Genomic DNA, 14,894 nt, shown 5'->3' with positions numbered 1-14,894 from the left:
GAATAGCAGTTGTCTCTGAATGGTCAGTTAGATTTGATGTGTGTGTGAACAAAGGGCAGGCGGCAGGGCTTGTGCACTTTGGGATGTTACGCTCCATCAGCAAGATGAGTGTAAAGTCTGCCTGTGTCTGCTGATGTGGGAAGAGAGTTTGCTGCATAGTCAAAACCTGACTGGGTCTGAGGGTCCTTTTTTTTTTAATTTTTTTATTTTTTTACTGAGACCATGCCCATAATTACTTGCCCACTTGGCATTGAATAAATCCTCTTTCATGTGTGATGTGTTTATTTAGCTTAGCAGATTTTTTATTTTTTTTCCAGAATGGGGATTTGGTAACACATTGGGATATGAGCAGGGTATTGGAAAGGGATTGGATAGAATCAAGGGCGTCAGGGATTGGCACATGACCTCCTAATGCACAACCCTAGCTGGAGGCTGTTGTGAGCTCAGTTTTGCTCAAAAAATGTCTTATTGATAATTTTTATCAATAAAGTTGACTGTTTACCTGAAGTTTGCATGGGCTAATTTCTATATTCCAGTAAATTTAATAAAGATAGAACGTTTTCCAAGTCAATTTATTTCAATTTAATAAGCAGTACTATTAGCTTTACATTTACTACTATCATAAAAAAACACAAGAACATGAAGGTGTGTGTAATGTAATAGTGCTCTGATGTAGTATTTTCTATAAAATCCACAGCTGAGAAAATCGTAAAAAATATAATTCTAGAAATTACAGTGTTTTAGTGGCTCTGGTGGCTTAAGATGGTGCAGGCACAGTAATGCAAACCATGCTTAATTTCGGTGTATTTATTATTAATGTACTTGCTCAAACATTTCTTCTTGAAGTTAATGCACTTAATTGTGTCCTGAGGTGTGTAACATATGCATTTCGTAATCAAAAACATGCACTGTATGGGTCATCCGTGGTATTTTACTTTTATAGTGAATTAGATCATGTTCTCTCAGAGGAAAGGAGTTTCTGTATTTTCAGATTTTATTCCCCGTGTTTAATGGCCCAGCTCGAATGATTAACGACATCATCTCTTTACTTTTGGGATATACCGAAATTAACCCTGGTTTGCTGTTGATGCATCTGAATTCAGATCATGCATTTAACTGAAGCGTTCCAAAGGCTCAAGGCCCAATGCATCATATTGTGAATAGCTGCCAATTTGATGTTAATATTTGGAACCAACTGCGTCTTGTTCTGTAGCTAATCTTTACCAATATAATAATTACACCTCTATTCATGAACTAGAGCATTCATTCTTTTGACAATTAATTTAACATGATTAAAATTTATTAGGTCCCTCCTTTCATCAAGCGCTGCACAAGCTTCTGCGCACGCTCGAATTCACTAACAGATAGTGCAGCTGCTCCATGGCCATGGGCAGACAGGCTGCTACATCAACTGCTCTGTGGGCAGCGAGAGCAAGATGGCATGTAAGCAAGTGAGCCTCTATTTTTATTTTTTTTTTTCAAACATCCTGTACTGCTGCATAAAATCTATTGCAGAGGACAGTCGACCAAGTCCATTTGTTATATTTTTTTATGGTTTGTGGATAAAACGAGATCACGGCTGGTCAGGGAATTCAACTTAATGCTGATGGGGGGGAGAAATCTCCTAATTAGTTCTTGATCACACTATTTCTTTAGAGGGTTGTATTTTCTTGTGTGTGTTGAGGGGTGTGGGGGGAGTTAAAGGGGGAGGGGGGCATGTGTGCGTGCGTGTGTTTTGGGACCTTGTCAGCAGACTGAGCCACAAGGGCCCCTGTGGTAATGTGTGTATTAAATGATTAGTGTGTTAGTTAGCATAACGGCCCTTCAGCAGCGTTTAATCACTCTCAGGGGTGGGCGGCCTCACAGGAGGTGGATGGGAGGGAGGAGAGGAAGAGGAAGAGGGGGAGGTGGAGTAAAGGGAGAAGAGAGCGATTTTAACTGGAGGAGAAGAAAACGCTGGCTGAGTAAGTGAGTGGCTGATCTGTGGAGAGTATAGAAAAAGAAGTAAGCGTGGCAGATTGGGTTTGGCCGGTTTTAAAAAAAATAAAAATACTCCAAACCTACACTGGAACATAAGGGTATACTGAAATTTACCACTAGGTGTTGACTCAGTTGACACCTCCAAGAGGTATATAATGACATCTTTCATGAGCCCATGAATTAAAACTTGTTGAATACAGTCCGAAAGGTGGCAGTAATAATTCATTAGTCCCTATAACATCTTTTTTATCAAGATTCATGAATTATATATATTTTTTAAATGCCCTATATTGCAATTTTATAGAAAATGGAGAAAAAAAACCTGCATCCTCCCCCTAATCTGTATCCACAGAAACATATGAATGGGTACTTCTATGACGCATACCACATATTTCTACCAAGTTTCCTGGTAATCTGCCCTGTAGTTTTTTTGCATAATCCTGCTAACTCAAAGACATAACCTCCTTAGCGAAGGTAATAAGAAGGTGCAGCAGAGAGTAAGCAGCAACAGTAAGATAAAATACTTTACATATTGGCACTGTTTAAGTTGCTTAAGTTGAGATGAACTCTGCCATGTGTCCTCTCATCGTCACCCCCAAAACACACACACTTTCTAATGAACGGACACAATATGAGCAGTTTGCATTTTCCCAAACCCTTACCATGAAATCTGATCTCCTTCATCTGGCTGACCTCGACTCAGCATTAAATTAGTGCAGCGACACAAGCACTTGGCTCCATTTCTCTGTTTTATAAACAAACATATTATGTTAATCACATTGTCATATAACTTATCACTGATGCCAAGTTGAATTTAACATTGTGATGCTATCGGCACAGGTTGCTGATGTATGCTACTTTTGCCTGGTTTGCATAAAATCAAACTGGTTAAAGCTCCTGCATGGGACTACAGCGGCAAAACTGGAACTGGAGCCAGCAGTAGTGACAGAGGAGAAGAATCCAACATAAACATAATCCAGCAGTGTTCACACACTCAGCAGAACGAGATACCATCTTTACATGGCCTAAATATCTTGTTAATGTCAGCACTTGGCTCATCATCTGGAACTAGTCTCATAAATAGCTGTTAATAACAATGCAAAATGGATGTGGATTAAGGCGGGCCCTCCGTCAACCTTGACAACCTTGCTGTTTTTGATAATTGCGCTGTTGTTGCTATGTCGGGTCATCGGGTTCAGACAGTCAATAATTGTTGTGAGCTGTGCGTGTAACCGTCTATTGCTACAGACGTTGTCATGTCCGATACTGTGGCAACTGATTGACTGACAGGCTGAATCGCTCACATATTGCCTGCGCTGGTAGCAGATCCAACTACTGGTGTAGACAGGTTTTCCTTGGCGGGATATTCGTGTTGTGGTTCTGTTCTCTGCCTCTGCTGCTGCAACATACTGGCCGAGTTCAGCTGAGGCAAGCTGGGTAGTCTGCAGCACGCCAGATGGGTCAAGGAGTCTGCTGTCTTTATTTTTTATGCTAAGTGATGACAGTAATGCTGATTATAATGACAGCAATGATAAAAATGAGCAGTTCTCTTCTTAGCAAACTAAAAGAAAGTTGCGTTTGTGTTGCAGAAAGAACTAGACGCCACTGCCACACAGCTTGCCAACAGACAGGACGAGAGCGAACAGTCCAGGAAGAAGCTGATCGACCTGAGCCGCGAGTTCAAGAAGAACACACCAGAGGTGAGAAAATCTGATGTTCACAGACGCGCACCGACACACAAACACGCATATATATCCTGCAGTTCTTTTGATAATCACATTTGCCTCAGTGTTTCTCTTGTGTCTGTTCTCCTCCTTATAACTGCAGCCATGATTATTTACTGAGAAAGCAGGGGAGGAGTACACTGCGCAGAGATGCGGGCTTGGCTCCCAAAAATAGTCTCTCCATTAGTTTCCCTGAAATCCTAAAGAGACAAAACAGAAAACCCCTCAGGAGTTTGTATTATCTGACCTAGTTTTTTATGCGTGCAGAAAGTGTGGTCCGTGAGTTTGTATGCGAGTATGAGCGAGAGAGAGAGAGAAAAGGAGGGAGAGAGAGTGTGACAACACTACTAAGAGGGATCAGGAGGGAATTCTGTCCTCTTCCTGTGTTCCCATCACTCCTCCTGGGAATATTTGTTTCATCTCTGTTACCAAGGCAACGTGTTTCAAACCACACAGTGAAAACAAAGTATTGTTGTGTTATTATTGGTAATGTCACCATGGTGAATTATTGATGGTAGTATGAATTATGTATGAGTGTAGTAGACAGTGGATAGAAAATTGTCATCTCTCTGTGGAGTTGACAGTAGGCCTATTATAGTTACCACAGGACGAGCATTGTGACTATTGACTCCATCATGTAGCCCACCCGGTGCAGAGGAATATACACCCGAGGAAACTGTACCTGCATACAAAAGACGCTAATTTCACTTTACCCTGCGCATTCATCTGTAATCTCATTTTCAAGTGTAACCACATAACTAGCAACACACACGGGGAGGCAAGACAGACACTGAGGTGGGGAAGCACACAGAGGCAGAGAGAAGGAGAGGGAACATGCACACAAAGAAAACATGCAGACGCAGAGGCGCACACACAAACACACAGAGGCAGATAGCCTAGATCACAGAACGGGACACACACATTCATCAGTGTAACAAGGCTGTGATTTAGGAAGGCTCCTCTGGCGTCTGTGTGGCCCCTGGCATCTCCCTGGTATGTGGAGGAGGAATCCGAGCCAGGCCAGATGAGCGACAGGATTCATTACAGGGCTGTAACAGGCTCAATAGGAATCGGCACTAAAAACTCTTGCGTTTTGGAAGTGGATGCGCATCAAGGCTGCCTACCAAATAGACTGATTCATAACGTGTGATGTTCCGCGCTTGATTAATAATGCCCCGATCGTCTCTTGTGCATTTGCGGAGCGACGTTTGCCATGTCGTGCGTGGCTGCGTGTGTGTGGTTGACCAGCCTATACAGCGGGCTGTCAGTTCTCTGTGGTCCGCACCAGTCAGCGGAGATCACAGTCACATCAGATCAGACTGCATTAGGCTGAGCGGGAGTCCGTCTCTGATCCATTATTCAACAACCAGGAGACCAGCCCACGTTGACTGTGTCTAGTCTGCTGAGCTGTACTCGGCGTGAACTGCACTCATGGTCTGCATAATAACACACATGCACGCGCACACACACACACACACACACACAGAGGCTTTTGTAGCATTTTGAAAGTAGTGCAAAGAAATGCAGCGTGAAAACAAAGTTTTCATAATTCATTAGTACTGACACACTGTTGATTTTTTTTCAAGACTACCTCTCACTATGCCTCCTAAGCTGCCTCAATTATTCATCCACTTCTTAATTTCCTTTTAGTTAGTCAAGACTCCTCTACTACAATGTTATAAAGGCATGGGTGGGAATGGTGGTAAAATGTCCCAAAGATTGCTAGCCAGCGGCAGTGGTAGTAAAACAACTTTGTGTGTGTGCTCATGTGTGTGTGCACACGCATGCACATACACACGTTTGTGTTTAGCTGCAGGGTAGACAGACAGCAAATGTGAGTTCCATACTCCCCGGAGGATTCCTTAGGCTGGCCTGTCTGCTGTCTGCCGGCAGCTCACACACCAGCCATCCATCTCCTGCTGCCTGGCCCCTCCGCTCCCCCAACTGCACACACACACACACACACACACACACACACACACACACACACACACACACACACACGCACACGCACACACACACACACTGACCATGGTGTCTGTGTGCATTGTTATGTTATATGGTCATAAATCTTTGGAAGTGGAGGGGGTAAAGGGGTGGAGCACTGGAAAGTGGACCAAAGGGGTTCAGTGCTTGGGTATTCAGCAAAAGCAGTAGCTTTCCTCTACATGTTATTTGAATGTGATTGTTTTTGTGTGTCCGGTGTGTGTTCTTGTTTAGTTACTGCCAAAACTTAGCACAACAATGTAAGTTGCACAGATCAACATCTAATCTCAAATAACGGCAGGAATTAAATTAACTCAGCTAAAGAGATTCAACAAGATTAATACAGCAACTTCAAACCGATGGTAGTGTTGAGTTGGCTCCTCGTGCAGACACAGCTTCAACAAAAGTAGAGGATTATGATGTGAACAAAGGTTGTAATTATTGGAGCACTTCTAGACTAGACTGCATTACATTATACAGAGGTTTCTCCTTTTTTTCTGGTCACAGTATATACATAAATATTTACACGAATTTAAAGCCACAGTGATAATAACACACTAGGTAGGAAAGAGTGAAATGAAAGTGGTCGTGTACGTTAATGTGGACTAATGCGTGTGTGTGAGCACCGTTTTGCTTGGTTCGGACAAGACAATGGAACCTGAACTGAAGCGAAATAATATGAAAGTACAAGCTGAAAATACTTTTATTCATCAGAACAGGAAGTAATGCAGGTGATCTAACCGAAAAGAAACTGAAAATTTAAATGGTAAATAAGGATATAATCTAAACCCAATGCAACACAACACAACACATTGAGTGAGAGAAAGAGAGAGAGAGAGAAAGGGGAGGGGGCAGGGTGGAGGTCATTATCCGTGGCAGGGGAATATTGAATTGGCCCAGACAAACAGCCACAACGACCCCTGATGAGGTAACAATGGAGCAGGGTCACCGAGGTCATGACCTGTCCCCAGCCCCAGACAAGCGGCCTGTCTGGACCAACCTGGGATTAGGCCAAGCCCAGACACTGGTCCCAGATCAGCTTGGGACGCACACTCCCTCCTGCATCACTTATGCTTTTAGACAGATTTCTAAAAAGGCGCAGAGTCTCCCAAGCACACATCTGTACTTGCCCCACTTCACATCTTCATTAGGCAGTTTTGTGAGTATATGTGTGTGTCCACAAACTGTGCAAATCAGATGTTCCTGTACAGAATGTCCTATTCTGCTGTGCTTTTCACCGTACGCTCCAGTTCAGTTTGTCAGGATGTAGGCTCGGCTAACAGCACGGTGATTTGCATGTTCCCTTGATACATAGTCAACTGGCTATCTAATCGGAATCCGTTGACTCGTACTGGAAAGTCATGCAATGGGACTTGCAGGATGAAAAGCATTTGTTTTACAGTAAAAAAAAAAGTGCGACAGGACAATTTGCATCAACCGTAGGCCGACGCTTTGGCTCATCTACTCTCTGTCTCACACGCACTAATGGTGCCTCTGGGTGGCCCAGGTGGTGCTGCACCTGTTCTAATGAGAAACGCAGTCCGCCTGAGAACCTCAGGGTACAAACCTGGCCTCCTCCGTACCCTCGTGTTCATCACTCACTCACGCACTACTCTTAATTCATTGGCACTGGCAAGAATGGTCTCTAGTAGAAAATAATGAGTCTCTTACAGTATTTGTCTACTCGCATAAAACTCATTAAGTTGTCAATGCTAGTAAACATCACTTCCACATGTTCCTGTCTAGTTAGGATTGAAATGGGATTAGAATTGATTAGTTGATTATCTCACGAGACTGACTAACCTGTTCTTCTCTTTATTTTGTAGGATTTACGGAAACAGGTCGCCCCCTTGCTCAAGAGCTTCCAAGGAGAGGTGAGTGTGTTATGATGAATTTCTATTGAAATAGTGATCAACATACTATACATGCCCCAGCCCAGCATTGAGACAATGCATTTTGTAAAGCCCATTTGACATTCATTGACTCACTGTGCTGCCTCGCTCAGTGCCCTTCTCTCCTTTTTACACTTTCATCTTTCCTCTTGAATTGTCATCTTCTCTCTCTCTCTCTCTCTCTCTCTCTCTCTCTCCCTCCTCTGTTTTCTTCGCCATCCCCTGTTCTCTCGCCACTATCTCATTTCCCCTCTTTCCTCTCCATCTTTTCTTCGCTCGGCTCTGCTCTTGATTTTCTGTCCTATTCATGAAGTCTTGCAGCCCGAGGGTGTGTTTAAATTGCATCCTGCAAAAAAAGGCACCACAAAACCCCGGCTCTAGCCAGTCACAACTCACCAAATGCTATTTCCTCAGACTTTGTCTGCATGATTCGGTAGGGTTAGTTTTGTTTTTTCGTGAATCATGAGCCATTTTTGTTCAATGTGGCACATTTATTCACTTTCACTTTAATGTCACACCCTAAGTTTTTATGTACCTTAACTTATAAGAGGTGACTTTCGTGTGTGTGTGCTATATCATACTCCCACTGTTCCTCTCTATCTCCTCCTCCATCATTTTGGCCTATTTCCATCATGACTCCTCCTTACTGGCAGCCATGCATTTCCAGTTCACTCCCATATGTGAAAGTCAGAGGGTAGGAGTGGAGGCGACCGGTTTAGACGGGGGCATTATTTGGGGTTGGGAGTGGGTGGACATTCAGCCTCATAATATCCTTTCCCTAACACACACACATGGAAGCACACAAATGTGCACAAACAAAATCATCTCAATAGATAGTGACAGGGCTGCTTTGCTACTGGCCATAGACTATTACAGTTTAACACTGGGTTAGTTTCCATATTCTTGTGTTAGAGCAGCAACCACAGCCAGTGGTTATGTAAAAATGCTGTAATTTATAGTGGTTCCACCATGTTCTGCTGATGATCCACAGTCTATTTAGAGAATAGAAACGGCAGCAGTATAATTGGGGCTTTGTCAGCTGTTTCCACCATCCTTGTGTTGACACACCTCGACGGCGTGCACACCAGAACACGCTGAGGCGCTTGGTGGGTGGTCGCGGAACTGAGAAAGACATTATCTTATGATTATTGAGATAATACTGTACACCCGCGCCAGTCTCAGAGCAGCCCATCAATCAGTCGACTATTCTGCACGCTTGCATGCCACAACATGAGTAGCTCTGAGAATGTGTAATTTTAGCCTGGCTTTGTTTGCTTACCCCTCGATGCTTTGATCAAGGACAAGACAGCACCAGAAATCAGAGGGTCTTCCTGTTGAGGTCCCACAGTAATTCATCCATAAACGTTTTAGCCAGGAGCTTGAATCTTTACTGAGTGAATGCGAAACCTAGAAAGAACAATAAAGTTTTAGCCTAGGAACTTGAAGGTCTTTATACTCTGTTTAATCTTGGGAATTGAAAGGTGGATGCCCTCGGGTCATAATTATTACCAATAACAGTACTGTTTCCACGAGGCCTCAGTTTGGTAAACCGGTTATTTGTGTGTCTGTGTATGTGTGTGTGTGTGTGTGTGTGTGTGTATTGCATGTATGCAGTGTTCCTTGTTGGTCCATCGATCTGATAAGCTTTTCCATTATCCAAGGCTTCAGTCTCTGCTTCCCATAGCCTCGCCTTATCAGACTCCACTGGGGCCACACACACACACACACACACACTCTCATACGCACATGCACACACGCAGGTCAGCCTGATGCCCTTCACACACTATGGGTTAGATAGGGGAGCGAGGCAGTGCTGAGTGATGGTGGCACAGGGTGCTGACGTATGTACATATGTGTTTGTGTGTGTGGATGTATCAGGGATACCTTTTGCAATTGCAAGCACTTCTCATCGGTAACCTACTGATACTGGTGAGGTATCATTTGTGTCCCTTCATTTGTTTGGGTGTGTGTGGGATGGGGGCAGGGGAGCATGTAATAGCAGATGTCATTGGGACTGGTTGAAAGAGCTGAAGTTTGGAACAGCAGGGTTGTATTTGCAAATCCTGGGTGGTCTTCTAATGGCTCTGGTCCTGCAGTTAACCTGCCTCTAACTGTAGGGTGTGTCCTACATTAAATGTCTATTTCCTGCCTCCCATGTTGGGCTATATAAAGCTGCTGTACCACTGACCTTGGCCCAGTCATTGTACAGTCACGCAGCTGGCTTCCTTCGCTGCCATCGACCCATCATTTTTTGCGTCAGTTTGTGAGTGCATTTGTGTTTTATCCTTTATTCTTTATAATGCTGTGGTACTACAAAATTCACATATGCTGATATATACATGTGCGCGCACACATTCACATTTGGACACAGATGAACAGGTTCGGTGTTGGTGTGTGAGAGGTATTAGTACTCAGCATCAGTAATCTCCCATTAGTGGCGTTGCATTTGAGGATCCGATCACTCAATGTCACACAGCACATGAAAAGGATAAGGTACATGATGCAGCATGATGTGAGAAAGAGATGTGGTCGTGTGCGTTTGTGTGCGCGAGCCTGTGTATGTGTGTGAGAGGGAGAGGAAGAGCAAGACGGGAGCCCTAAGCATGCCAGAGAGTGTATGGCAGAGAAACATGTGAGAAAGACTGACACTGAAAATGATTGAGGGAAAGAAAAAAAAATATGAGTCAGAGAACATGAAAGTGACAAGAAGCAGAATTCGAGAGAGAGAGAGAGAGAGAGAGAGAATAGGAGAAAGACGTAGAGCAACAGAAGGAGCAAAGAGGGGAGGGGGGGTTGCTGGCACCAGCCTACTCGGGGCCAGATGTTTTGCGGCTAAAAAACTAGAGATGAATCAAAGCCATGTGAAGAGATTTATTAGGTTCCCATAGGAGCCCAGGCAGTATTACATGTAGCCCGCTCTGTTTACAGTGGCAAGAACCCCTAAACCACCCATCAACTACACTACTGGCTTGGCTGGGAATGTGAAGACTTTATATTTGGACTTATATAGGCTTTTGTCTTTATTCCTTTTCTCTCAGCGAATGTGCTGGAGGAGTTGGAAGAGAAACACAAGGCTGTTTAGTCTGAGTGCGTGAGCCAGAGTAGTCAGCTGTAGCTCTGCCCAGTACAGTAGCACCATCTGAATGTCTTTATTTGGCATCTGCTTCCTTCGATTTAGATGTGATTTCAGATGCGTTTCGCCTACTCTGTCTGCTTCTCATATTGAAGTGTGACACAGGGACTGCAGCCGAGTGCGCTGCCTCATGCTGCAGCACTGAAAACAGTGTAAAAGTTCTTCCAGTACCATTTTAGAATTAATCTCTTATGGATCAGTTCTAATGCTGTCCATTTCAATAATATCGGTGATGGAATGCATGCCGTGCCCTCTTGTGTTAATGGCTGCATCAGTAATGGATCCACACTGTATTGCTGCTAAGAGCTGACTGAATAATCTACCCCTGCTGTGGCTGGAAAGACTGAGCCAGCTGTTTAATGATGTCAGCGTGCTGGAGGGGAAACGAACACGCATTCGCACACAGGCGCGCACACAATCACACACACAATCACACACAGACCAACAGACTAAGGAACACTCACTCGAGGACAGACAGACTCGGGCATGCAGCAAACGAAACGCATCCGTCATCGGCTGAACAGCTGAACTGACTTCACGGGAAGGAAACACCAACGCAGCCACTGTCAAGACAGGCATGATCGCATGCAACATACCGATGCATAGTGAGGATAGACAGATATGTAGACTACCCTTGCTGTAAAATTAATGCGTCTGCCTTTGGAATCTATGGATGTGACACTGATCTGAGGTTGGTGCGCATGACAATTAACCATTACTTTTTTTGCCCCCCGCTACCCAGATCGATGCCTTGAGTAAGAGAAGTAAAGAAGCAGAGGCCGCCTTCTTGAACGTCTACAAGAAAATAATCGATGTCCCAGGTAAGTCTGTGTTCTATAAAAGTTCTGTTTGCCCATGTGTTTGTCTCGACACACCTCCCGAGTCCGAAAACGTGATCAAGAGGCCCCTTTATCCATGCAGACAGCACCAAAAGGGAAGAGAATAAGCATGACACTGTCCCTCTGGTGCTCCTTCACTGTGCATCCAGGCATGTTCAACGCCTTAATGTGTTCCCCAAGAGATCATCCCCACTGGTGTAGCCTTTAGAGCGTCTTAACAGAAGGTGCATCCTGATATGGATGACAAGTCCGCCCACGATTGGCTGCTGCAAAGTGCACACATGAGCAGTCACGTTCAGCACACTGAGGCCGAGGAGGGACACGCAGCACAGGGTGTTACAGAACACACACAGTCACAGTGCTACTAGTTGGAGGTTTTTTCGGCTGTATGGGAGCCGTGGAGGGGCCGTGTAGGAACAGGAGAGGAGTTGAGTTCATCTATAGCGTAAGGAGGTCATCATAGTCCCACATGGATAGACCTACAGTAATATCTTTGGATTGTACTGCTCCCAATAAGTCAGCGCCAGCTCTGACGGGGCTATTCTTAACTTGCAGCGAGACAATGATGTAATGCCTGATGCACACACGCACACAGACACAGACCAGCCTGACTAATGCAGCAGTCTTGAAAGAGGAAACAGTGTGTTTTGTTCTGTTTTCTATCAGCTGAAGGCCTGGTTAGTCAGCCCAGTGTGTGCTCTGCTTTAGATTAAAGGTGTCTGGCAAGAGCGTTCAGCACCAGTTGCCCACAAGTCAAACTGCTTTTAACAAGCTGTACAGTTGATTCGGAGAGGGGCCTATGTGAAGGGCAAAGCTTTGATAAGACGGAGAGAAATGTGATTTTCAAGGGCACAGAGGCAGATAGGAGTCCAAATTCAGAGTATACGCGTATTGTTCCTTAGTGTTTGTTTGTACTTGTGTGTATTTATATGAGAATCTATGCGAGGGCGCCCTTGTGTTTGTGACAAGGTGTTTGTGTGTCTCTCTGTGTGTGTGTGTGTGTGTGTGTGTGTGTGTGTGTGTGTGTGTGTCAGAGCTTAGCCCTGCATGGTGTGTCACCTTGACAGCACAAAATCAGCATGAAATTCCCCAATCGTTCTCTGCTGATCTCTCATTAGCATAGTTAAGATATCTAACTGCGTCAGACATGAGACACACATGCGTGCACAAGCACACACATTCACACACACGCAGCCCTTACCCCCAGCTGTAAGCTGTCAGTTCCTCTTATCTGTACAACGCACACACACAGACAAACACACACACACACACACACAAAAACTGCTCTTTTAGCTGGCATGCTGATGAGCATCGCCTGCGTCTCTTGGCTGCCTGTCACCAGTCTGCCACCCATGAGCACCAATCAGATGTGATTGGCCTGACTGACAGGGCTCTCTTCATCACACTGACAGTTAACCCTGCTGTGTGTTCACAGAGATGTTGGTAAAATGCCTCCAGAAACTTGTCTTTCTTCCTTCTCCCTCTGTTTCTTTAATCTCTTATTTACCTCTTGCCTTGCCTGTTTTTACGGCTCCACTTTGTCCATCTGTCTGCTCCCATCTTTCCCTTTTTTCTCGCTTTTAAGCGGAATCATAGAAAACACTTAAACTGATCATAGCCCAGTAATCTCTGTTGTTAATGTGTCTCATCTATGTTACTCACTACTCTCTTGCTATCGTTTATCCAATTCTCAGCATGTGACACATTCATTTTCCCCCTCTACAAAACCAAAGTTTATCTGGTAAACCAACAATAGTCTTTGTTGATACAAAGGCTGATAGTGTGTCATTCAGTTGCCTTTATGGATACAGTGAAGTTGATACAGAATGTGAAAGCAAACTATGACCTTTCACAGATGTGTGTTTTAAACTGTTGGGGCAAATCAAATCTCTGTTCTGTTCTTCTCTTTCTAATCTGGGAAGTTTTTGCAGTAGTATCAGTAGAGTATCAGTAGAGCCTGACCGATACTGTTCATTCTTTGAAAACAATTTAAAAAAACCAGTAAGAACATATTGACCTTTATTAATTTGGCTTGTGATAAAGACATGTCCATGTTTTCTTGTTAAATGAAAAACGTCACAAACAATGATGACACTAATACAAGATTGCAGCCATTTTTAAACTGTAGACCTAACTGTAAAAAACATACACATAAGCGATGGATAAAGACACACATACAACAAACACTACGCTGAACTTTTTTTTAAATTTGTAAAATATTTGAGAAGATGTATCTTGAAATGTTTATGGCTGAATTTACTGCACAGCTGTTTCCTTTTGCACATATGTTAAACTACCCACAGAACCCTTTGATAGTTCATTAATCTGTGTCTGACACTGTCAGATGTTATTAGCTCTGTATCATGTTCTCTGCCTCAGCTCTGTATATAACTCACCTTATCACAACAGTGCTAGAAACTGTGATATATATTTTTTTTGTTCCTCGCACTAACCAGTATTCCTCCAAAGGGAGGTCAGAGGTCAGGGTGAGCTCCAGAACACTTCTCCTGGAGCGGTTAGAGATTCATTGCCTTGCTCAAGGACACTTTACCAGGGCAAACGCTCGCTCTCGCAGGGCCTTGGAATGTAGTTATTCCGAGCTCACCACGCCACCTCGCAGCCCTTGTTTGTGTAATCTGCTACAGTGTGCTAACGTAGTGTGTGCTGTCTCTGCCAGATCCTGTACCTGTGCTGGAGCTGGCTCAGCAGCTGCAGCTGAAGCTCCAGAGGATGCACGACATTGAGACTGAGAACACCAAACTTCGAGAGACACTGGAGGACTACAACAAAGAGTTTGCAGAGGTCAAAAACCAAGGTTAGAGAGGGGACACGTGCAGACACACACACACACAGACATTTTGGGGTTTATACTGTGGGACTTTGACAAAGGCATGGATGTAGGCCGCTTAGTTAGTCACAGATAATCACACAATATTTCAGTCTCGTAAATGGCCTCTCTCTTACCATTAAGACCAGTTACTCACATGAACAAAACTTAAAAAGATTCGAAACATATTTCCAGTTTGTGTCGTAGCTACACCCGAGGTAGTTATGGGCGGACGGTAACACGACTTCACTTAAAACATTCATCAGAAAAATGGCAGCAAAATCTCTTGATGTAAAACTGAGACACATCTTTGCTTCTGTACTTCAAGATTCATTTCACCATTTGATCTTTATGCTCATGGTGTACAGACAACTTCTCAGTGCAAATATGTAATAAGGTCAAAGAAACACATCTTAAGTCTTTTTCAAAGAAAGAGCCCATATTTGAACATATTTTAATGCCTTATAAATTTTTCAAAAACACAAAAAAATGTACACGGTTTTACATTTTCAA

At 43.9% G+C, this 14,894-nt stretch overlaps 1 protein-coding gene across 5 annotated transcripts in view; it reads left to right on the top strand.

The window, feature by feature from the left end:
* Positions 1-14,894, top strand: part of cux1b (cut-like homeobox 1b) — a 63,291-nt gene that overhangs the window by 15,586 nt on the left and 32,811 nt on the right. For 4 of the 5 annotated variants that reach the window (XM_035154567.2, XM_035154562.2, XM_035154563.2 and 1 more), the window contains exons 2-5: positions 3,570-3,680; positions 7,517-7,564; positions 11,458-11,536; positions 14,232-14,369. In XM_035154567.2, the coding sequence (XP_035010458.1) occupies positions 3,570-3,680; positions 7,517-7,564; positions 11,458-11,536; positions 14,232-14,369 (376 nt within the window). Of the gene's footprint in view, positions 1-3,569; positions 3,681-7,516; positions 7,565-10,977; positions 11,321-11,457; positions 11,537-14,231; positions 14,370-14,894 lie in introns of those variants that run through there. The other variant, XM_035154566.2, reaches the window with a different exon arrangement.

Source organism: Hippoglossus stenolepis, chromosome 4 (genome assembly GCF_022539355.2).
Source record: "Hippoglossus stenolepis isolate QCI-W04-F060 chromosome 4, HSTE1.2, whole genome shotgun sequence".
In the NCBI taxonomy this organism is placed as follows: Eukaryota; Metazoa; Chordata; class Actinopteri; order Pleuronectiformes; family Pleuronectidae; genus Hippoglossus; species Hippoglossus stenolepis.
Note: the sequence above shows the minus strand (reverse complement) of the source record. Positions and strands in the feature narration are given on the sequence as shown.